This window comes from Drosophila miranda, chromosome XR, assembly GCF_003369915.1.
Source record: "Drosophila miranda strain MSH22 chromosome XR, D.miranda_PacBio2.1, whole genome shotgun sequence".
Taxonomy (NCBI): domain Eukaryota; kingdom Metazoa; phylum Arthropoda; class Insecta; order Diptera; family Drosophilidae; genus Drosophila; species Drosophila miranda.
In genome coordinates, this window is record NC_046674.1 from 10,316,085 (window position 1) to 10,338,979 (window position 22,895).

At 49.0% G+C, this 22,895-nt stretch overlaps 4 protein-coding genes and 1 pseudogene across 8 annotated transcripts; all 5 read right to left on the bottom strand.

Annotated features, from left to right (window-relative positions):
- Positions 1-4,155: 4,155 nt before the first annotated feature.
- LOC108165589 (ATP-dependent RNA helicase DDX54) lies at positions 4,156-8,276 on the bottom strand. Its single transcript, XM_017301663.2, has 6 exons — positions 8,177-8,276; positions 7,563-8,112; positions 6,735-7,489; positions 6,399-6,674; positions 5,333-6,337; positions 4,156-4,343 (listed from the first exon to the last, which is right to left on the bottom strand). The coding sequence occupies exons 1-5, from the start codon at positions 8,177-8,179 to the stop codon at positions 5,351-5,353; spliced, it is 2,571 nt and encodes an 856-aa protein (XP_017157152.2). The 5' UTR covers positions 8,180-8,276; the 3' UTR covers positions 4,156-4,343; positions 5,333-5,350.
- A 360-nt stretch (positions 8,277-8,636) lies between these two features.
- Positions 8,637-11,149, bottom strand: LOC117186793. 4 transcript variants are annotated; one of them, XM_033388064.1, is made up of 8 exons: positions 10,740-11,149; positions 10,473-10,685; positions 10,302-10,322; positions 10,016-10,133; positions 9,618-9,955; positions 9,458-9,552; positions 9,312-9,381; positions 8,637-9,185 (listed from the first exon to the last, which is right to left on the bottom strand). In XM_033388064.1, the coding sequence occupies exons 1-8, from the start codon at positions 10,740-10,742 to the stop codon at positions 8,727-8,729; spliced, it is 1,317 nt and encodes a 438-aa protein (XP_033243955.1). In that variant the 5' UTR covers positions 10,743-11,149; the 3' UTR covers positions 8,637-8,726. The 4 variants fall into 4 exon arrangements, with proteins under 4 accessions (XP_033243955.1, XP_033243956.1, XP_033243954.1 ...); XM_033388065.1 differs by lacking the exon at positions 10,302-10,322; XM_033388063.1 differs by lacking the exon at positions 10,740-11,149 and having other exon boundaries at positions 10,302-10,394; positions 10,473-10,714.
- Positions 11,150-11,524: 375 nt separating this feature from the next.
- On the bottom strand, positions 11,525-15,188 carry LOC117186790 (annotated as a pseudogene).
- Positions 15,189-16,006: 818 nt separating this feature from the next.
- On the bottom strand, positions 16,007-19,662 carry LOC117186792 (ATP-dependent RNA helicase DDX54-like). The gene is given in 6 exon segments (XM_033388059.1): positions 16,007-16,096; positions 16,726-17,730; positions 17,792-18,067; positions 18,128-18,882; positions 18,956-19,505; positions 19,570-19,662. Coding segments are annotated over 5 exon segments (2,571 nt in total). The 5' UTR covers positions 19,573-19,662; the 3' UTR covers positions 16,007-16,096; positions 16,726-16,743.
- A 195-nt stretch (positions 19,663-19,857) lies between these two features.
- LOC117186795 lies at positions 19,858-22,539 on the bottom strand. Of its 2 annotated transcripts, XM_033388070.1 has the most exons (8): positions 22,124-22,539; positions 21,857-22,069; positions 21,687-21,707; positions 21,401-21,518; positions 21,003-21,340; positions 20,843-20,937; positions 20,697-20,766; positions 19,858-20,578 (listed from the first exon to the last, which is right to left on the bottom strand). In XM_033388070.1, the coding sequence occupies exons 1-8, from the start codon at positions 22,124-22,126 to the stop codon at positions 20,120-20,122; spliced, it is 1,317 nt and encodes a 438-aa protein (XP_033243961.1). In that variant the 5' UTR covers positions 22,127-22,539; the 3' UTR covers positions 19,858-20,119. The 2 variants fall into 2 exon arrangements, with proteins under 2 accessions (XP_033243961.1, XP_033243962.1); XM_033388071.1 differs by lacking the exon at positions 21,687-21,707.
- Positions 22,540-22,895: the final 356 nt, after the last annotated feature.

The window sequence follows — 22,895 nt, forward strand, 5'->3', positions numbered from 1 at the left end:
TGAACTGCCCTAAAGTTACTAAATTTTTAATATTTTCTGTGGTATTTTAAAATACCCCCTGGTCTACAATGGGTTAATCGTTCTCCATCGAGTATTGGAAACCATATTCTTTGATTTTGATATTCGATTTGATATTACTAGCTATCTAAGGCTTTCATACCTAAACACATAATTTTATCCGATTGCTAGATCAATTTTCTTCAGGACATGTTAGTTTTGATTACTCCTTTCTATAGAATTTTGTTTAAGAAACGGTTTTAGCGATAAAGGTCAAGCAAATGAGTAATCGGTGCTAGTGCTCAATTTTGATATTCCGTTGAATAATGCTGGCTAACTAAGACTCTCAGCACTGCCCACATAATTTTATGCCATTGATGAATAAATTTTCTACCAGATTGCTCACTTTTAAGTACTCTCTTTTATTTTGTAGTGTAGAAAACAAGGTTTAAAGCAAAAAAGTTCAACAACACAACAAGTGTGTATGGAATGTCGAATTTCTTACATGTTGCTGGTATTTGAAGACTTGTTGCTTGTCAACTGGAGTATAGGCATTTATATACCCTATTTCCAAACTGTTTTTAAAAAGGAATTAATACGTAATTATACGTATTCATGCATTTGATCAGTTGCGTGTATACATATCCTGATCCCGATACCAATTCTTGGTCTTTGTAATAAGAGAACAAGCTGCAAAATTTCGTTGTGATAGCTTTAAAGTAGAGACTGACTAGTTTAAACATAAAATAGGAAACAGATGACAAACATTTCCACAATTCTATAATATCCATTTCCCCCAGGGTATGCAGAATGTTGCCCATTTCTCGGCACATGAGTCTGGCCCATACAAAATGAATGTTGCCAACGGTAAAAATCTTAAGGGTGTGTAATAAGTCTCATGGTTCCGTCGAAAAATCCCTCCATGAAGAGAGGATTTTCCACCACAATATAGAGAGCAATTCCCAAAAAAAAGAGAGCACGTCCCACCAAACTTTAGCGCCAAGTAGAAAATGTTTGAAAGTCAATGAGCGACAAGGATTTAAATGCAATCCATTAGAATAAATGATGCACGGAAATGATAACATTTTGAGCAGCATTAATTTATTACATGGCAAATAAGGTGGTAGCCCATATTCTCAACAATGGGAGGAAATAGAGGGTATGGGCAACGGGAAAAACGGCTTAGAAAATGCAATGCATGCTAGGTAAAATACACCCTTATATACCTTTAAAAACAAAATTTAAATTGTGTCTTCAAGGTATATTGTCCTCACACTCGCCGAGGTATGGTTCGTAATGGCCTTTGGCTGTTTTTGCCTACTGTCCATACCCCTTTCCATATCCCATTCAAAACGATGTTCTTCCGACTCATTTTTTCGTTGCATGCATGAGCAGCAGTGTGGCCGTCTGACCCTCAGAAATAAACCGATGATAAAAATCAACCAAACCCCTCGCCTTTTATTTAAAATGGTTATAGTTTTTAAATTCTATTTGTAGATTCCTCCTATTCTGCAGAATATAGCTAATTTCCAAATTAGCCAAATGAGGCTGGTCCATGCAAATTGAATGCGGCGAATATTAAGACTCACTGTTGCTACCACTTCATACTGATTCAAAAAAAGCGAAGAAGGCCAATAACCGATTCGAAAAGAGCAGCTAGAGCTGCGCGCCAAAATGGCATGGTTTGAAAATCAATGACTAATTTGAATTCTACCAATGCATGTAAATATATGTAAAGCCTAATCTTCATTCTTCTGTGGAGCTTTAGGGTCGCATTTTCTTGAGAAATAGTCGTACAGCATTCAGACATTATTGCATCTGCACCTTGCACCGATTTTCCGCTTTCGTTTGCATCTGGTGGTGGATCTGGTAGATCTGGTGGATGGATGGCATAAATTGAATAATGCGTTTTTAAGTGACGCTTAGACGCATTCTTCAGTAAATTGTCTGCAATTGTCTGGGCAGCTCAAATTAGAAACATGCACAAACACACACACATGTGCACACACGCACACATACACATGCAGAAAAGATCTTGAGGCGAGGCGTAGATTAGGCCCTAGATGGACTGCTGTGCTCTGCTCTGCTGGCTGGCTGGCTGGCTGGCTGGCTGCCTGGCTGCCTGGCTGGGCCTTGCGTGAGTTCAACAATCTGTAAATTGGTCGACAGAATGAGTCGTCAAGTAAGAGGGTATCTCTCGATGTAAATTGTGCTACATGCCGCTGCAATTGGACGCTCCCCCAGTTCCCGATTGTCCGCCTCATTTATTTGATTGAATTGACTTTTCTCTGATACCATCGTCGCAACAAGATGTCTGTCATCTGGTGCCCAGTGCTGGCTCCCCCTCCTCCAGCTGTTCCGTTCCCTCAAATGGCTTCAACGCACTCGCTAGGGGTTGCAACAGAGAACAAACCCCTTAAATTCGGCACGCCTGCACCCCCGCCCACCCGCACGCTGCTCCAGCTGGACTGGATCTCGAGGCATCGGCGGACTTAAGGCAGACATATCCACTCGAATCCGAACTTCACACAGAAATTTGGCACACCGCACACTGAATGAAGCGGAATGGCGTGGAAAATCCATGCTCCGCGTACCGAGGGGGAGACAGAGGGGCGACAGAACACTGTGTGGCTTTGGGGCTATGGATTTTTAATAATACTTCAACTGTTCTGGTTGCTTGTTCACACATCGGAGTGCGGAATGGAATGCTGTGGCGGCGGCGGTGGCGGTGGCGGTGGCGGCACTGGGATGCGGGAGTGGGGCTCTGATTGCGGATGACTGAGCTCTGTGGTGGGGGAAGGCGATAGGGCGCTCATAGGAAATCAATTCAGACATTTTTGTTGGATTTGGATGGCAGGAATTCGATGAAACCAAACCATAATTCAGGCCTTTGCATGGACCACCCTGGGGCCGGGTTTTGGCCTGCATATTCCTGCTGCTGGGCCAAGGTCTGGGCAATGCCGAGTGGGCTCCACAGTCCCTGAATCGTATATATTTAGACACGTCACAGGAATCCCGGCTGGCACTTACTGTTCACCCGATAATTGAGCTGGGAGTCGAGTTCGACTAGAGCCAAAGGGGGGCAGCGTAGCCGCGGGCCGAATGCCAAACGAGACTGACTCTCGAAATGCACTTGGCCCTGCATACGTGCATCTCCGATATACAATACATATGATATGTATATACTTTAGCTGCAAGGTTTGTGCGGATGAGAGAGCATGGAACGAGCATGGAACTTTTCACACTTTCCAGCGGGTGGGTTGGCGGCTGCAAGTGATTTCTGATTGTAAACATGTGTGCCATGGGCACCGCCTCTTTGACAGTTCAAGAGCGTCAAAAGCGAAGTCGGTTTCCAAATAGCTGCCGGCATCAGCAGGCAGCACGCTTCAAGTGGCTGCCCCGTGTGGCAAACAAAAAACATACAAAATACTTCAGAGCACAAAAATTTCATTCATCCGAATGGATCTGCTCTGTCTCACTCTCCTCGGTTTGGCCCTGGCTCTGCGGCACAGCCCAAATAGACGTTGAATGTTGCATTTCGAATGTGCATCCATGCAATTGCATATCTGCTGAAGTCCTGTGGCACCCACCACCAAGGGGCTGGAGGTGGGTATGTAGTTGGTGACATATGTATTGGTTCTATTTTAAGCAGCCCCTCGAGGCAGCAACTGCGAAAATGAAGTGGCGGCAGTTAAACGAACGGGTGTTGCCCCACGCAAATGCACATGCACCAAAACTCATTCCTGTGCCACATTCGGATGGTGCATCAGCAACCACGGAATGCACTGTGGACCCAGTCGGAAAGTGGCCCAGGGGGAATCCCACGGTCCATGGATGGAATGGACTGGACTGGGATGGGGACCATCTGCCACATGCCCCATATGCGCTGTCATGCTATTTTCGGCAACGTGAGTCTCCACCGAAGCGAAGATGCCTGCTGCTGTCGCTGCTGCTGCTCGAGTTGAGCTTCCTCCAGATGAGTGTTCCAGATCGAAATTGAGAATTTGTTTATGGCATGCCACTATCCCCAGTCCCAGTCCCAGTCCCAGTCCCAGTCCCTGTCCCTGTCCCTGTCCCCCATTCCCCAAGGCTGTAGCCCTGCTATGGCATTCCCCATAGCCACCCTAACCGCACTTCAAAGATGTCGTACTTCACACATTTCATAGTGTATTTTTATCAAACGTTTTCGAAATACAAAAGGCAGCGGGCGAATGCCCGAGCACGGGTGTGACGCCCAATCTTATTGAACAAATATTTTGAGTGCCTTGTCCGGGTAGTGGGGATTAATAATGTAGTACCTTCCCTTTCTAGAGAGGTGCGCCTTCGGGCAGCGTCGTTGAGGATCTCTGTGGAGCATAAAGAAAACAAAAGACAGATTTAGTGCTGGTTTACCCCCTGAGAAAAGAGCAGGGAGCAGGGAGCAGGGGGACCCCGATCTCAAGCTGTTTATATATAAAAATTCAATGGAGCCACGGAACAAGGCGGCACGCAGCAGCAGCAGCTCCTCCCCGATGATGTGTAGTAGGTATGGTATCCTAGACGAAGGTTAATTGATTGGCTGGATTAGAGATCCGAATGATTGCCTCTTTTGCGTGACTCTGGGCTCATTCTGCGGGCGGCAGCCCGGTTTGAGGATCTGTCTGTCTCTCTGGAGATGGCTGATGGCCGACTTTCAAAAGGATGAATAAACAAAAGCGGTACGCAGGAGCGTGAGGGTCATGGGGTGCAGAGTGTGTTTACTTGGGCCACGCCGCACAGGATGTGCGTGTCATCGGACAAGGGGTGCGCCCTTCCCCGAATCGCTGGCCTGCACGTGGTGAACACACCCCGTGACGCATTCCCGCGGCACGCACATAGGTCGGGCGCGCTCATTGTGCCAAGTCCTATTTGGGTCATGTTCTAGTAGAGGCAGCCAGCCAGGGGATGGTTAGCTACTCAATTTAAATTCCACTTTTGCCTCCATGTACCCCGAATATTGAACAGCTCGAGCTTCTAGGCGTTTCGCCACCCAAACAAAGTCCTCGCCTATATCCCCTATGTTCCTAACACTTCATTAATTTCGAGTGAAATGTGAAGTGAAGCATCCGCCACGCCTGCGCATTGCCTTCGTCTTTCAGCTGTGTATCAGTCCGGAATGGAAATGGCTTTCGGAACGCGTGCTAATGGGTTTCCCTGACAGACAACGGATCACCAGCCAACCGATGTACTCCGAAAGTACACGTTTTGAGGCCACCATACGGCACGTAACGATTTCATGGGCTGCATTCCTTCGCTCCGATACTCTTGGCTTGAATTTACCTTAGATTAGTTGCGAACAAGGCAGACTCGTACTCACCGGACATTAAAGGCATCTCTATTTCCGCTTTCTGCCGCCTCCACCTCCACGTCCACCTTTACCTCCTCCTCTACCGCCACCGCCACCGCCACCTCCTCCTCTGCCTCCACCTCCACCTCTTCCTCCACCAGTTGCTTGAGCTCGAGGTCTTTGATCCTTCCTCATGCTGCGCTTGCGGTTCTCCACTTTTCGCTCTGCGTTATCTTCGTTGCGCTTCTTGATGAACTCCAGGCGCATGCGGGACTTGACGATTTGCTCGGGTCGACGCAGCTCCTTGTCGGGGCCACCCATTCGTTTTTTAAGCTCCATCTTCACATTGTGGCGAGCATGTCGGCTGACGGGGTAGCGCTGGGCATGGCTCAACGGCTTGCGGCTGTCCTCATCGTTGCCAGCGGTCTCACGCTCCACCTGCTCCTCGATCTTGGACTTCTCCTTCCAATCCGTGTAGCGGCCCGTCTTGAAGGAAGCAGGAATCCAAGCGCCAGATTCGGTGCGAATTTTGTTGGCCCGAGGATCCTGCACGGACACCATTTTCTTCTTGATGCGGTCCCATTTCTTCAGCCCGGGCTTGTGCTTTGTGTCTTGTGCAGAGTTGCGATCCACAACCGAGAACTCGGCATTCTGCGCTTGTCGCTCGAACGTGTTGATGGCCAGACCATCCTCGGTGTGCTTGTCGGCCGACTGATAGGGCACGTAATGCTCTGCGTCCTTGGTGTTGGCACTGCGCTTCTTCCTCTTTGGCTTCTCTTTGTACAGGTCATCCATGTGCAGACGTCGCTTCGGCGCCACGACCTTGTTAAATGTACTACTAATGGCCTCTTCATCGGCGGTGTCCATTCTGGCTGTGCTTGGCTCCTGTATTTCAGCGTCCCTTTGAGCCTCGTCAACATCCTCGTCAGCGCGCTGCTGTCGGAACTTTTTGATGACCTCCGCGTGCTCTGAGCGCTTTGTCTTCATCACAACGAATTGAGTGGACTTCTGTGTGCAGTTGAGCTCGAAAACGGTCTGCAACAAATAATCGAAGAAATTAGAGTGTTTGCTGGGAAAATAATGGGGGCTATCATACTCCACACGGCCTAAAGTTGCGCATTTTGACCAGTATGTCGTGCTTGTCCTCCTGCAACTTGCGCTCGGCAGCAGCCACCTTTTCCCGAGACTCACTCGACTGGCCATTGACCTCGGCGGCTTGGGCGAGCGCGCGAGCAGCGGTGAAGAAATCCTCCAGGGGCTTTAGTGCGTAGAATTTAATCTTCTTGACGCGCGCGTTCGCATCTGTGGAGGCCACTGGACGCGAGCTCAAGTACTTCTTGTAGGCATTCTCGCTGGTGCGTAATACTCCGGCCTAAACAGAACAAGAGAAAAGCCATGAATAATGTGCAGAACCACTCGTATAACTACTTACTATATGGTGACTCTTCTTAATCTCGTTCACGCTCAGATGCTCCTCCTCCAGCAGGTCTTGTGGAATGGTGCCCATGGTGGAGCTGTCGTGGATATTGAAGGGCCTATTGAGGAACAAGTGCAGGTCCAGCAAGTGGGCAGTGTCATCGGTGGAGAATATGGAATACGCGGTGCCAGTACGTCCCGCTCGGGCACATCGTCCCACACGGTGCACAAAGAGCTTGGGCTTTCCCGGAAAGTGAAGGTTGACCACATAGTCCAGGCTTGGTATGTCGATTCCGCGCGCCGCCACGTCGGTGACTATCAGTACCGAAACCTTTTTGTTCACAAACTTGGCCGTGTTGATCTTACGCGCAGCTGGGTCCAGGCTGGAGTAGACGGATGTGTTGGAGATGCCAGCTTCCCCGAGTATAAAGGAAATCAGTTCAACGTGATGCTGTGTGCCGGCAAACACCACGGTTTGCGACTCCTTGGGGATAACATATTTGAGCAGAACCACGAGGGCTGTGTAGCGGTCATCGGGCCGGCAATGTAGAAACTTTAAGGCCAATGCGTCTGGCAGTTTTGACTCCACATCCAAGCGTATGAGGACTGGATCATTCAATCCGGCGCGTGCAAAGTCCACTAATAGCTTGGGCAGCGTAGCGGAGAACATAACCATTTGGCGTGTAGCAGGCAGTCGATGCAACGTTTCATTCAACTGCTCGCCGAAGCCCATTTCAAAGAGGCGATCGGCTTCATCAAACACTACATAATCTGCAAAGATGAAGGTAGACATTGGTTATTGGCGTTATGCATTTGCGCACAAGCAGGGGGCCCAAATACTGACCTATGGAGTTTAACTTTAGGTCCATTTCAACGCACAGATGGAGGAAACGGCCCGGCGTGGCGACAATAACATCCGGGCATGTGTGGATAGCCGAGAACTGCGAGTCCATTGAGTCGCCACCCAGTACCAGAATGGTCTTCAGCTCCATAAAACGACCCAGTTCCTTGATAAACTTGTATGTTTGCACTGCCAACTCCCGAGTGGGCGATAGTATCAAGGCGCGAGCGCCCTTTGTTGGATCGCGACGCTGCAGCTTCTCGAACAGAGGTATCAAGAAGCACGCTGTTTTGCCAGAGCCAGTTTTGGCCATGGCGACAACATCTCGTCCCTCCAAGATGAGTGGAATGGTCTTCCTTTGAATAGGCGTGGGCACTTTGTAGCCGCGTTTTGTGATGCCTTTGATTAGTTCAAAGCCCAGACCCATGGACTGAAACCCGCCGCTTTTCTTTGATTTGGGTTTACTCTTGAGGATGTCGTCGCCCCGTCCACCGCCACCCGCATCGTTGTCCAACGAAGGAAAACCAGGTATCTCATCTGATTGCTTTTTACCCTGTCGGAAGAGAACATTTCAATTTCATTGTCGCGCAATTTTTATTTATTTCCATTCTCCTTACCATTTTGCCTACACGTGCAACGGGTGGGTTATCGATATAGCTATATCGATACTATATCGATTCACAAATGTCATACTACACTCGATATTTGTCGACGCTAGATTTAATTTTCGGGTACAAATTTAAATAATTCGACTGAATGCAGTGCAGACTTCTTTAGGAGTTTGCAGGTGTTGTCGACATTCGTTCCCCTGAACACCAGAGGCATGTCTCGGGTGTCGTGTGTCCTCCGCCACGGCCTTAATCTGCCCTCAATACCCAGCCACAGCCAGCATTAAAACAAAAATGTTTCATATTAATACAAATCTGTTAGAAAATGTTATGAAACCGCTCAAACAATTTATGTTTAGCAACTGAACTTAAACTTAGCTGATTAGCTTAATAAACTATTTTTAAAACGTAACTTAACTGTTGAGCTCCTCCATTAGAAAACTGTACGCCGATACGTACGGCAGCAGTCAATATAGTGACATATTAAATAAAAAGTTCCCTCCGGTGGTATGCACTAGTGCTATCCGCTATTAACATAGAAGTTTATTCTAGGTCCTAACTACAAGTCGCCTAAATAATCGATTTCTGCCTCGCGAATTAACACAAGATGCTCCAAGCGGTCAATGCGCTTCACCATTTGCTCCTTTTCTCGGTGAAAGGAATCCACCCGCCGGCGCGATTCCTCGTTCTGCCGTCGAAGCTCGTGCAGTTCCCGACAAATTTCAGAAGAAGTCAGCAGCGGCATTACATTAGCGCCCTTTGCGCCGAGCTTTGCTACGTTGCCCACAGCCTTGCTGGCAACTCCGTTGCTTGTTGTCCCGAGGGCAGCTCCAGCTGCTGGGGATGGACGCAGCTGTATTGTCTGCACGGTGCCCACTTGGCCCCTCAGCGTGCTCGCCGTAGCGGGATTCGCCGCGGGCGCCTGCTGGGACGATGGGGAAATAACGTCTTTCAGCAGATGCTGCTGCTCATCCAGCATGCTGGGTTCCAGGGTTCTCTGAACGGATGGAAGTTTCAGCTAAAAGTAGACAAGATGATGACCATGATGAGCTTTACTTTCGTACATTCAAGCATAGCGGCGCTTAGGAGAAATTAAACCAAACTAATCTTAGCAATAGAAAGCCAAAACAACGCCACCACAAACCTGACGAGACTGAAGCTGACGCATGTTCACCACTTTGGTGCCATCGGGGAGCTGACGTACCATTCCAGAGCTTTGACCATGTATAGAAGATGAAAAATAAACACGATTAGACAGGCTGCTGGCAAGTAACGAGGATGCCGGCCTACCTTGCCAATAATGCGGGTATTTTTTGTAAGGACTTTGGCTGATTGTCCGTCCCGCCAAGTTTCTTAAAATCAGTCAACGAGATTATGCGTATGTTCTGCTTAGAAAAAGAACGTTAGTAATGGTGTTACGTAGAGGGAACCACCACATGGGTCTGTCTACCTTGTTCTTGGACACCCCATGCGGATTGGACGACGCTGGCTCCTTTTGCTTGATGACATTCATCCGAATCTTCTGAGGGGGCGAGTTATTGGGGGTGAGACGAAGACCCGCATTTGGGCTTTTGCTGGCACTTCCATTCACATATTGCTTGATGTTTATGCTCGACTTTGTTTCGTGCAACAGCATACGGCCTCCTTCGGAGAGCACGAGCTGTCGACCGTTTTGCAATGCCGTATTCAACATTTCCTTGGAGGCGTAGTCGTCGTTCTCCTGCATCATGTCTGCAATGCCGTGGGTCTTGAGCATGTTCAACGCGGAGTTGCCCAACACGTTAGTGTCTGCAAAAGGACAAATTGGTTGCTACATTTTTTCTGATTTAATTAATAATGTTTACTTACGGCCGCGGAGGTTTTCCAGGACATCCATTCTTTCTTCGACTGACATTTCTGTATCGTCATTCCTTTTGGTGTCCCCGGGCTCGTTCATTATTGAATTGACCGCCTCACTGGTTTCCTTCTACGAATCAAATATAATACATAATATTAATAGTTAGCCTTCTGACTGGCATTCATTGGGTGTTTGTTAATTCTCTACCGTCCAAAGTGTGGGGTATTATGGGACGGGACAATTCGGAGCTTGGAGCAATTTTGTAGCAACCAAATATGGAATATTTGAGGTACATACTCTGCTTTTATGTGTCTGCCGCTGGAATCGGTTTATCGCATTCGTCGGTAGTGAGAAATCGTATATCGATAGGTTGATAAGTAAGCGTAAAAACTAGGGACTCACGGAAACTAAGAGTTTAGTAGTACACACACACACATACACACACACAAAACTCTGTTCGGCACTCACCTCCGTTTCCTCGTTAAACTTTCGACTGGCCTGGGCCTGCCGCGCCGCCTCCAGTTCCGCCAACACATCCGCCTGTTCAGTGTACACGGCCAATGCAATTGGGGTCTTGCCGAATTTCGAAACTAGCGACACATCCGCCTGGCATTTTAGTAACATTCGCACAATGGTTTTGTGCTTCTTCTCCACGGCCCAATGAAGCGGCGTCATTCGAAGCTGTGCGATGGGACATAGTCACGTTATTGAATCATGGTAAAACTCGTTTCTTACCATGTCTCGAGAATTGACGCTCCACTTGAGCGCCAATAATAAGCTGACTACTCGCTCGTGGCCGTAGTAGCAGGCTAAATGCAGAGGCGTTCTGCAGAGGCCGCCACGGCCTTAATCTGCCCTCAATACCCAGCCACAGCCAGCATTAAAACAAAAATGTTTCATATTAATACAAATCTGTTAGAAAATGTTATGAAACCGCTCAAACAATTTGTGTTTAGCAACTGAACTTAAACTTAGCTGATTAGCTTAATAAACTATTTTTAAAACTTAACTGTTGAGCTCCTCCATTAGAAAACTGTACGCCGATACGTACGGCAGCAGTCAATATAGTGACATATTAAATAAAAAGTTCCCTCCGGTGGTATGCACTAGTGCTATCCGCTATTTACATAGAAGTTTATTCTAGGTCCTAACTACAAGTCGCCTAAATAATCGATTTCTGCCTCGCGAATTAACACAAGATGCTCCAAGCGGTCAATGCGCTTCACCATTTGCTCCTTTTCTCGGTGAAAGGAATCCACCCGCCGGCGCAATTCCTCGTTCTGCCGTCGAAGCTCGTGCAGTTCCCGACAAATTTCAGAAGAAGTCAGCAGCGGCATTACATTAGCGCCCTTTGCGCCGAGCTTTGCTACGTTGCCCACAGCCTTGCTGGCAACTCCGTTGCTTGTTGTCCCGAGGGCAGCTCCAGCTGCTGGGGATGGACGCAGCTGTATTATCTGCACGGTGCCCACTTGGCCCCTCAGCGTGCTCGCCGTAGCGGGATTCGCCGCGGGGGCCTGCTGGGACGATGGGGAAATAACGTCTTTCAGCAGATGCTGCTGCTCATCCAGCATGCTGGGTTCCAGGGTTCTCTGAACGGATGGAAGTTTCAGCTAAAAGTAGACAAGATGATGACCATGATGAGCTTTACTTTCGTACATTCAAGCATAGCGGCGCTTAGGAGAAATTAAACCAAACTAATCTTAGCAATAGAAAGCCAAAACAACGCCACCACAAACCTGACGAGACTGAAGCTGACGCATGTTCACCACTTTGGTGCCATCGGGGAGCTGACGTACCATTCCAGAGCTTTGACCATGTATAGAAGATGAAAAATAAACACGATTAGACAGGCTGCTTTTGCCTCCATGTACCCCGAATATTGAACAGCTCGAGCTTCTAGGCGTTTCGCCACCCAAACAAAGTCCTCGCCTATATCCCCTATGTTCCTAACACTTCATTAATTTCGAGTGAAATGTGAAGTGAAGCATCCGCCACGCCTGCGCATTGCCTTCGTCTTTCAGCTGTGTATCAGTCCGGAATGGAAATGGCTTTCGGAACGCGTGCTAATGGGTTTCCCTGACAGACAACGGATCACCAGCCAACCGATGTACTCCGAAAGTACACGTTTTGAGGCCACCATACGGCACGTAACGATTTCATGGGCTGCATTCCTTCGCTCCGATACTCTTGGCTTGAATTTACCTTAGATTAGTTGCGAACAAGGCAGACTCGTACTCACCGGACATTAAAGGCATCTCTATTTCCGCTTTCTGCCGCCTCCACCTCCACGTCCACCTTTACCTCCTCCTCTACCGCCACCGCCACCGCCAACTCCTCCTCTGCCTCCACCTCCACCTCTTCCTCCACCAGTTGCTTGAGCTCGAGGTCTTTGATCCTTCCTCATGCTGCGCTTGCGGTTCTCCACTTTTCGCTCTGCGTTATCTTCGTTGCGCTTCTTGATGAACTCCAGGCGCATGCGGGACTTGACGATTTGCTCGGGTCGACGCAGCTCCTTGTCGGGGCCACCCATTCGTTTTTTAAGCTCCATCTTCACATTGTGGCGAGCATGTCGGCTGACGGGGTAGCGCTGGGCATGGCTCAAAGGCTTGCGGCTGTCCTCATCGTTGCCAGCGGTCTCACGCTCCACCTGCTCCTCGATCTTGGACCTATCCTTCCAATCCGTGTAGCGGCCCGTCTTGAAGGAAGCAGGAATCCAAGCGCCAGATTCGGTGCGAATTTTGTTGGCCCGAGGATCCTGCACGGACACCATTTTCTTCTTGATGCGGTCCCATTTCTTCAGCCCGGGCTTGTGCTTCGTGTCTTGTGCAGAGTTGCGATCCACAACCGAGAACTCGGCATTCTGCGCTTGTCGCTCGAACGTGTTGATGGCCAGACCATCCTCGGTGTGCTTGTCGGCCGACTGATAGGGCACGTAATGCTCTGCGTCCTTGGTGTTGGCACTGCGCTTCTTCCTCTTTGGCTTCTCTTTGTACAGGTCATCCATGTGCAGACGTCGCTTCGGCGCCACGACCTTGTTAAATGTACTACTAATGGCCTCTTCATCGGCGGTGTCCACTCTGGCTGTGCTTGGCTCCTGTACTTCAGCGTCCCTTTGAGCCTCGTCAACATCCTCGTCAGCGCGCTGCTGTCGGAACTTTTTGATGACCTCCGCGTGCTCTGAGCGCTTTGTCTTCATCACAACGAATTGAGTGGACTTCTGTGTGCAGTTGAGCTCGAAAACGGTCTGCAACAAATAATCGAAGAAATTAGAGTGTTTGCTGGGAAAATAATGGGGGCTATCATACTCCACACGGCCTAAAGTTGCGCATTTTGACCAGTATGTCGTGCTTGTCCTCCTGCAACTTGCGCTCGGCAGCAGCCACCTTTTCCCGAGACTCACTCGACTGGCCATTGACCTAGGCGGCTTGGGCGAGCGCGGGAGCAGCGGTGAAGAAATCCTCCAGGGGCTTTAGTGCGTAGAATTTAATCTTCTTGACGCGCGCGTTCGCATCTGTGGAGGCCACTGGACGCGAGCTCAAGTACTTCTTGTAGGCATTCTCGCTGGTGCGTAATACTCCGGCCTAAACAGAACAAGAGAAAAGCCATGAATAATGTGCAGAACCACTCGTATAACTACTTACTATATGGTGACTCTTCTTAATCTCGTTCACGCTCAGATGCTCCTCCTCCAGCAGGTCTTGTGGAATGGTGCCCATGGTGGAGCTGTCGTGGATATTGAAGGGCCTATTGAGGAACAAGTGCAGGTCCAGCAAGTGGGCAGTGTCATCGGTGGAGAATATGGAATACGCGGTGCCAGTACGTCCCGCTCGGGCACATCGTCCCACACGGTGCACAAAGAGCTTGGGCTTTCCCGGAAAGTGAAGGTTGACCACATAGTCCAGGCTTGGTATGTCGATTCCGCGCGCCGCCACGTCGGTGACTATCAGTACCGAAACCTTTTTGTTCACAAACTTGGCCGTGTTGATCTTACGCGCAGCTGGGTCCAGGCTGGAGTAGACGGATGTGTTGGAGATGCCAGCTTCCCCGAGTATAAAGGAAATCAGTTCAACGTGATGCTGTGTGCCGGCAAACACCACGGTTTGCGACTCCTTGGGGATAACATATTTGAGCAGAACCACGAGGGCTGTGTAGCGGTCATCGGGCCGGCAATGTAGAAACTTTAAGGCCAATGCGTCTGGCAGTTTTGACTCCACATCCAAGCGTATGAGGACTGGATCATTCAATCCGGCGCGTGCAAAGTCCACTAATAGCTTGGGCAGCGTAGCGGAGAACATAACCATTTGGCGTGTAGCAGGCAGTCGATGCAACGTTTCATTCAACTGCTCGCCGAAGCCCATTTCAAAGAGGCGATCGGCTTCATCAAACACTACATAATCTGCAAAGATGAAGGTAGACATTGGTTATTGGCGTTATGCATTTGCGCACAAGCAGGGGGCCCAAATACTGACCTATGGAGTTTAACTTTAGGTCCATTTCAACGCACAGATGGAGGAAACGGCCCGGCGTGGCGACAATAACATCCGGGCATGTGTGGATAGCCGAGAACTGCGAGTCCATTGAGTCGCCACCCAGTACCAGAATGGTCTTCAGCTCCATAAAACGACCCAGTTCCTTGATAAACTTGTATGTTTGCACTGCCAACTCCCGAGTGGGCGATAGTATCAAGGCGCGAGCGCCCTTTGTTGGATCGCGACGCTGCAGCTTCTCGAACAGAGGTATCAAGAAGCACGCTGTTTTGCCAGAGCCAGTTTTGGCCATGGCGACAACATCTCGTCCCTCCAAGATGAGTGGAATGGTCTTCCTTTGAATAGGCGTGGGCACTTTGTAGCCGCGTTTTGTGATGCCTTTGATTAGTTCAAAGCCCAGACCCATGGACTGAAACCCGCCGCTTTTCTTTGATTTGGGTTTACTCTTGAGGATGTCGTCGCCCCGTCCACCGCCACCCGCATCGTTGTCCAACGAAGGAAAACCAGGTATCTCATCTGATTGCTTTTTACCCTGTCGGAAGAGAACATTTCAATTTCATTGTCGCGCAATTTTTATTTATTTCCATTCTCCTTACCATTTTGCCTACACGTGCAACGGGTGGGTTATCGATATAGCTATATCGATACTATATCGATTCACAAATGTCATACTACACTCGATATTTGTCGACGCTAGATTTAATTTTCGGGTACAAATTTAAATAATTCGACTAAATGCAGTGCAGACTTCTTTAGGAGTTTGCAGGTGTTGTCGACATTCGTTCCCCTGAACACCAGAGGCATGTCTCGGGTGTCGTGTGTCCTCCGCCACGGCCTTAATCTGCCCTCAATACCCAGCCACAGCCAGCATTAAAACAAAAATGTTTCATATTAATACAAATCTGTTAGAAAATGTTATGAAACCGCTCAAACAATTTGTGTTTAGCAACTGAACTTAAACTTAGCTGATTAGCTTAATAAACTATTTTTAAAACGTAACTTAACTGTTGAGCTCCTCCATTAGAAAACTGTACGCCGATACGTACGGCAGCAGTCAATATAGTGACATATTAAATAAAAAGTTCCCTCCGGTGGTATGCACTAGTGCTATCCGCTATTAACATAGAAGTTTATTCTAGGTCCTAACTACAAGTCGCCTAAATAATCGATTTCTGCCTCGCGAATTAACACAAGATGCTCCAAGCGGTCAATGCGCTTCACCATTTGCTCCTTTTCTCGGTGAAAGGAATCCACCCGCCGGCGCGATTCCTCGTTCTGCCGTCGAAGCTCGTGCAGTTCCCGACAAATTTCAGAAGAAGTCAGCAGCGGCATTACATTAGCGCCCTTTGCGCCGAGCTTTGCTACGTTGCCCACAGCCTTGCTGGCAACTCCGTTGCTTGTTGTCCCGAGGGCAGCTCCAGCTGCTGGGGATGGACGCAGCTGTATTGTCTGCACGGTGGCCACTTGGCCCCTCAGCGTGCTCGCCGTAGCGGGATTCGCCGCGGGGGCCTGCTGGGACGATGGGGAAATAACGTCTTTCAGCAGATGCTGCTGCTCATCCAGCATGCTGGGTTCCAGGGTTCTCTGAACGGATGGAAGTTTCAGCTAAAAGTAGACAAGATGATGACCATGATGAGCTTTACTTTCGTACATTCAAGCATAGCGGCGCTTAGGAGAAATTAAACCAAACTAATCTTAGCAATAGAAAGCCAAAACAACGCCACCACAAACCTGACGAGACTGAAGCTGACGCATGTTCACCACTTTGGTGCCATCGGGGAGCTGACGTACCATTCCAGAGCTTTGACCATGTATAGAAGATGAAAAATAAACACGATTAGACAGGCTGCTTTTGCCTCCATGTACCCCGAATATTGAACAGCTCGAGCTTCTAGGCGTTTCGCCACCCAAACAAAGTCCTCGCCTATATCCCCTATGTTCCTAACACTTCATTAATTTCGAGTGAAATGTGAAGTGAAGCATCCGCCACGCCTGCGCATTGCCTTCGTCTTTCAGCTGTGTATCAGTCCGGAATGGAAATGGCTTTCGGAACGCGTGCTAATGGGTTTCCCTGACAGACAACGGATCACCAGCCAACCGATGTACTCCGAAAGTACACGTTTTGAGGCCACCATACGGCACGTAACGATTTCATGGGCTGCATTCCTTCGCTCCGATACTCTTGGCTTGAATTTACCTTAGATTAGTTGCGAACAAGGCAGACTCGTACTCACCGGACATTAAAGGCATCTCTATTTCCGCTTTCTGCCGCCTCCACCTCCACGTCCACCTTTACCTCCTCCTCTACCGCCACCGCCACCGCCACCTCCTCCTCTGCCTCCACCTCCACCTCTTCCTCCACCAGTTGCTTGAGCTCGAGGTCTTTGATCCTTCCTCATGCTGCGCTTGCGGTTCTCCACTTTTCGCTCTGCGTTATCTTCGTTGCGCTTCTTGATGAACTCCAGGCGCATGCGGGACTTGACGATTTGCTCGGGTCGACGCAGCTCCTTGTCGGGGCCACCCATTCGTTTTTTAAGCTCCATCTTCACATTGTGGCGAGCATGTCGGCTGACGGGGTAGCGCTGGGCATGGCTCAACGGCTTGCGGCTGTCCTCATCGTTGCCAGCGGTCTCACGCTCCACCTGCTCCTCGATCTTGGACTTCTCCTTCCAATCCGTGTAGCGGCCCGTCTTGAAGGAAGCAGGAATCCAAGCGCCAGATTCGGTGCGAATTTTGTTGGCCCGAGGATCCTGCACGGACACCATTTTCTTCTTGATGCGGTCCCATTTCTTCAGCCCGGGCTTGTGCTTCGTGTCTTGTGCAGAGTTGCGATCCACAACCGAGAACTCGGCATTCTGCGCTTGTCGCTCGAACGTGTTGATGGCCAGACCATCCTCGGTGTGCTTGTCGGCCGACTGATAGGGCACGTAATGCTCTGCGTCCTTGGTGTTGGCACTGCGCTTCTTCCTCTTTGGCTTCTCTTTGTACAGGTCATCCATGTGCAGACGTCGCTTCGGCGCCACGACCTTGTTAAATGTACTACTAATGGCCTCTTCATCGGCGGTGTCCATTCTGGCTGTGCTTGGCTCCTGTATTTCAGCGTCCCTTTGAGCCTCGTCAACATCCTCGTCAGCGCGCTGCTGTCGGAACTTTTTGATGACCTCCGCGTGCTCTGAGCGCTTTGTCTTCATCACAACGAATTGAGTGGACTTCTGTGTGCAGTTGAGCTCGAAAACGGTCTGCAACAAATAATCGAAGAAATTAGAGTGTTTGCTGGGAAAATAATGGGGGCTATCATACTCCACACGGCCTAAAGTTGCGCATTTTGACCAGTATGTCGTGCTTGTCCTCCTGCAACTTGCGCTCGGCAGCAGCCACCTCTTCCCGAGACTCACTCGACTGGCCATTGATCTAGGCGGCTTGGGCGAGCGCGGGAGCAGCGGTGAAGAAATCCTCCAGGGGCTTTAGTGCGTAGAATTTAATCTTCTTGACGCGCGCGTTCGCATCTGTGGAGGCCACTGGACGCGAGCTCAAGTACTTCTTGTAGGCATTCTCGCTGGTGCGTAATACTCCGGCCTAAACAGAACAAGAGAAAAGCCATGAATAATGTGCAGAACCACTCGTATAACTACTTACTATATGGTGACTCTTCTTAATCTCGTTCACGCTCAGATGCTCCTCCTCCAGCAGGTCTTGTGGAATGGTGCCCATGGTGGAGCTGTCGTGGATATTGAAGGGCCTATTGAGGAACAAGTGCAGGTCCAGCAAGTGGGCAGTGTCATCGGTGGAGAATATGGAATACGCGGTGCCAGTACGTCCCGCTCGGGCACATCGTCCCACACGGTGCACAAAGAGCTTGGGCTTTCCCGGAAAGTGAAGGTTGACCACATAGTCCAGGCTTGGTATGTCGATTCCGCGCGCCGCCACGTCGGTGACTATCAGTACCGAAACCTTTTTGTTCACAAACTTGGCCGTGTTGATCTTACGCGCAGCTGGGTCCAGGCTGGAGTAGACGGATGTGTTGGAGATGCCAGCTTCCCCGAGTATAAAGGAAATCAGTTCAACGTGATGCTGTGTGCCGGCAAACACCACGGTTTGCGACTCCTTGGGGATAACATATTTGAGCAGAACCACGAGGGCTGTGTAGCGGTCATCGGGCCGGCAATGTAGAAACTTTAAGGCCAATGCGTCTGGCAGTTTTGACTCCACATCCAAGCGTATGAGGACTGGATCATTCAATCCGGCGCGTGCAAAGTCCACTAATAGCTTGGGCAGCGTAGCGGAGAACATAACCATTTGGCGTGTAGCAGGCAGTCGATGCAACGTTTCATTCAACTGCTCGCCGAAGCCCATTTCAAAGAGGCGATCGGCTTCATCAAACACTACATAATCTGCAAAGATGAAGGTAGACATTGGTTATTGGCGTTATGCATTTGCGCACAAGCAGGGGGCCCAAATACTGACCTATGGAGTTTAACTTTAGGTCCATTTCAACGCACAGATGGAGGAAACGGCCCGGCGTGGCGACAATAACATCCGGGCATGTGTGGATAGCCGAGAACTGCGAGTCCATTGAGTCGCCACCCAGTACCAGAATGGTCTTCAGCTCCATAAAACGACCCAGTTCCTTGATAAACTTGTATGTTTGCACTGCCAACTCCCGAGTGGGCGATAGTATCAAGGCGCGAGCGCCCTTTGTTGGATCGCGACGCTGCAGCTTCTCGAACAGAGGTATCAAGAAGCACGCTGTTTTGCCAGAGCCAGTTTTGGCCATGGCGACAACATCTCGTCCCTCCAAGATGAGTGGAATGGTCTTCCTTTGAATAGGCGTGGGCACTTTGTAGCCGCGTTTTGTGATGCCTTTGATTAGTTCAAAGCCCAGACCCATGGACTGAAACCCGCCGCTTTTCTTTGATTTGGGTTTACTCTTGAGGATGTCGTCGCCCCGTCCACCGCCACCCGCATCGTTGTCCAACGAAGGAAAACCAGGTATCTCATCTGATTGCTTTTTACCCTGTCGGAAGAGAACATTTCAATTTCATTGTCGCGCAATTTTTATTTATTTCCATTCTCCTTACCATTTTGCCTACACGTGCAACGGGTGGGTTATCGATATAGCTATATCGATACTATATCGATTCACAAATGTCATACTACAATCGATATTTGTCGACGCTAGATTTAATTTTCGGGTACAAATTTAAATAATTCGACTAAATGCAGTGCAGACTTCTTTAGGAGTTTGCAGGTGTTGTCGACATTCGTTCCCCTGAACACCAGAGGCATGTCTCGGGTGTCGTGTGTCCTCCGCCACGGCCTTAATCTGCCCTCAATACCCAGCCACAGCCAGCATTAAAACAAAAATGTTTCATATTAATACAAATCTGTTAGAAAATTTTATGAAACCGCTCAAACAATTTGTGTTTAGCAACTGAACTTAAACTTAGCTGATTAGCTTAATAAACTATTTTTAAAACGTAACTTAGCTGTTGAGCTCCTCCATTAGAAAACTGTACGCCGATACGTACGGCAGCAGTCAATATAGTGACATATTAAATAAAAAGTTCCCTCCGGTGGTATGCACTAGTGCTATCCGCTATTAACATAGAAGTTTATTCTAGGTCCTAACTACAAGTCGCCTAAATAATCGATTTCTGCCTCGCGAATTAACACAAGATGCTCCAAGCGGTCAATGCGCTTCACCATTTGCTCCTTTTCTCGGTGAAAGGAATCCACCCGCCGGCGCAATTCCTCGTTCTGCCGTCGAAGCTCGTGCAGTTCCCGACAAATTTCAGAAGAAGTCAGCAGCGGCATTACATTAGCGCCCTTTGCGCCGAGCTTTGCTACGTTGCCCACAGCCTTGCTGGCAACTCCGTTGCTTGTTGTCCCGAGGGCAGCTCCAGCTGCTGGGGATGGACGCAGCTGTATTATCTGCACGGTGCCCACTTGGCCCCTCAGCGTGCTCGCCGTAGCGGGATTCGCCGCGGGGGCCTGCTGGGACGATGGGGAAATAACGTCTTTCAGCAGATGCTGCTGCTCATCCAGCATGCTGGGTTCCAGGGTTCTCTGAACGGATGGAAGTTTCAGCTAAAAGTAGATGACCATGATGAGCTTTACTTTCGTACATTCAAGCATAGCGGCGCTTAGGAGAAAATAAACCAAACTAATCTTAGCAATAGAAAGCCAAAACAACGCCACCACAAACCTGACGAGACTGAAGCTGACGCATGTTCACCACTTTGGTGCCATCGGGGAGCTGACGTACCATTCCAGAGCTTTGACCATGTATAGAAGATGAAAAATAAACACGATTAGACAGGCTGCTGGCAAGTAACGAGGATGCCGGCCTACCTTGCCAATGATGCGGGTATTTTTTGTAAGGACTTTGGCTGATTGTCCGTCCCGCCAAGTTTCTTAAAATCAGTCAACGAGATTATGCGTATGTTCTGCTTAGAAAAAGAACGTTAGTAATGGTGTTACGTAGAGGGAACCACCACATGGGTCTGTCTACCTTGTTCTTGGACACCCCATGCGGATTGGACGACGCTGGCTCCTTTTGCTTGATGACATTCATCCGAATCTTCTGAGGGGGCGAGTTATTGGGGGTGAGACGAAGACCCGCATTTGGGCTTTTGCTGGCACTTCCATTCACATATTGCTTGATGTTTATGCTCGACTTTGTTTCGTGCAACAGCATACGGCCTCCTTCGGAGAGCACGAGCTGTCGACCGTTTTGCAATGCCGTATTCAACATTTCCTTGGAGGCGTCGTCGTCGTTCTCCTGCATCATGTCTGCAATGCCGTGGGTCTTGAGCATATTCAACGCGGAGTTGCCCAACACGTTAGTGTCTGCAAAAGGACAAATTGGTTGCTACATTTTTTCTGATTTAATTAATAATGTTTACTTACGGCCGCGGAGGTTTTCCAGGACATCCATTCTTTCTTCGACTGACATTTCTGTATCGTCATTCCTTTTGGTGTCCCCGGGCTCGTTCATTATTGAATTGACCACCTCACTGGTTTCCTTCTACGAATCAAATATAATACATAATATTTATAGTTAGCCTTCTGACTGGCATTCATTGGGTGTTTGTTAATTCTCTACCGTCCAAAGTGTGGGGTATTATGGGACGGGACAATTCGGAGCTTGGAGCAATTTTGTAGCAACCAAATATGGAATATTTGAGGTACATACTCTGCTTTTATGCGTCTGCCGCTGGAATCGGTTTATCGCATTCGTCGGTAGTGAGAAATCGTATATCGATAGGTTGATAAGTAAGCGTAAAAACTAGGGACTCACGGAAACTAAGAGTATACTGTACACACACACACATACACACACACAAAACTCTGTTCGGCACTCACCTCCGTTTCCTCGTTAAACTTTCGACTGGCCTGGGCCTGCCGCGCCGCCTCCAGTTCCGCCAACACATCCGCCTGTTCAGTGTACACGGCCAATGCAATTGGGGTCTTGCCGAATTTCGAAACTAGCGACACATCCGCCTGGCATTTTAGTAACATTCGCACAATGGTTTTGTGCTTCTTCTCCACGGCCCAATGAAGCGGCGTCATTCGAAGCTGTGCGATGGGACATAGTCACGTTATTGAATCATGGTAAAACTCGTTTCTTACCATGTCTCGAGAATTGACGCTCCACTTGAGCGCCAACAATAAGCTGACTACTCGCTCGTGGCCGTAGTAGCAGGCTAAATGCAGAGGCGTTCTGCAGAGGCCGCCACGGCCTTAATCTGCCCTCAATACCCAGCCACAGCCAGCATTAAAACAAAAATGTTTCATATTAATACAAATCTGTTAGAAAATTTTATGAAACCGCTCAAACAATTTGTGTTTAGCAACTGAACTTAAACTTAGCTGATTAGCTTAATAAACTATTTTTAAAACTTAACTTAACTGTTGAGCTCCTCCATTAGAAAACTGTACGCCGATACGTACGGCAGCAGTCAATATAGTGACATATTAAATAAAAAGTTCCCTCCGGTGGTATGCACTAGTGCTATCCGCTATTAACATAGAAGTTTATTCTAGGTCCTAACTACAAGTCGCCTAAATAATCGATTTCTGCCTCGCGAATTAACACAAGATGCTCCAAGCGGTCAATGCGCTTCACCATTTGCTCCTTTTCTCGGTGAAAGGAATCCACCCGCCGGCGCAATTCCTCGTTCTGCCGTCGAAGCTCGTGCAGTTCCCGACAAATTTCAGAAGAAGTCAGCAGCGGCATTACATTAGCGCCCTTTGCGCCGAGCTTTGCTACGTTGCCCACAGCCTTGCTGGCAACTCCGTTGCTTATTGTCCCGAGGGCAGCTCCAGCTGCTGGGGATGGACGCAGCTGTATTGTCTGCACGGTGCCCACTTGGCCCCTCAGCTTGCTCGCCGTAGCGGGATT

Coding starts and splice junctions, on each gene's coding strand:
- LOC117186795 (XM_033388070.1), bottom strand. Junction 21,708..21,856: donor AGTTTAACGAGGAAACGGAG/GTGAGTGCCGAA, acceptor AACCGATTCCAG/CGGCAGACGCATAAAAGCAG. Junction 21,341..21,400: donor CCTGGAAAACCTCCGCGGCC/GTAAGTAAACAT, acceptor GTCCTTTTGCAG/ACACTAACGTGTTGGGCAAC.
- LOC117186793 (XM_033388063.1), bottom strand. CDS start 10,679: ATGACGCCGCTTCATTGGGCCGTGGAGAAGAAGCACAAAACCATTGTG. Junction 10,395..10,472: donor AGTTTAACGAGGAAACGGAG/GTGAGTGCCGAA, acceptor GTGAGTCCCTAG/TTTTTACGCTTACTTATCAA. Junction 9,956..10,015: donor CCTGGAAAACCTCCGCGGCC/GTAAGTAAACAT, acceptor GTCCTTTTGCAG/ACACTAACGTGTTGGGCAAC.
- LOC108165589 (XM_017301663.2), bottom strand. Junction 7,490..7,562: donor CCTAAAGTTAAACTCCATAG/GTCAGTATTTGG, acceptor TCATCTTTGCAG/ATTATGTAGTGTTTGATGAA. Junction 6,338..6,398: donor GCAACTTTAGGCCGTGTGGA/GTATGATAGCCC, acceptor TATTTGTTGCAG/ACCGTTTTCGAGCTCAACTG.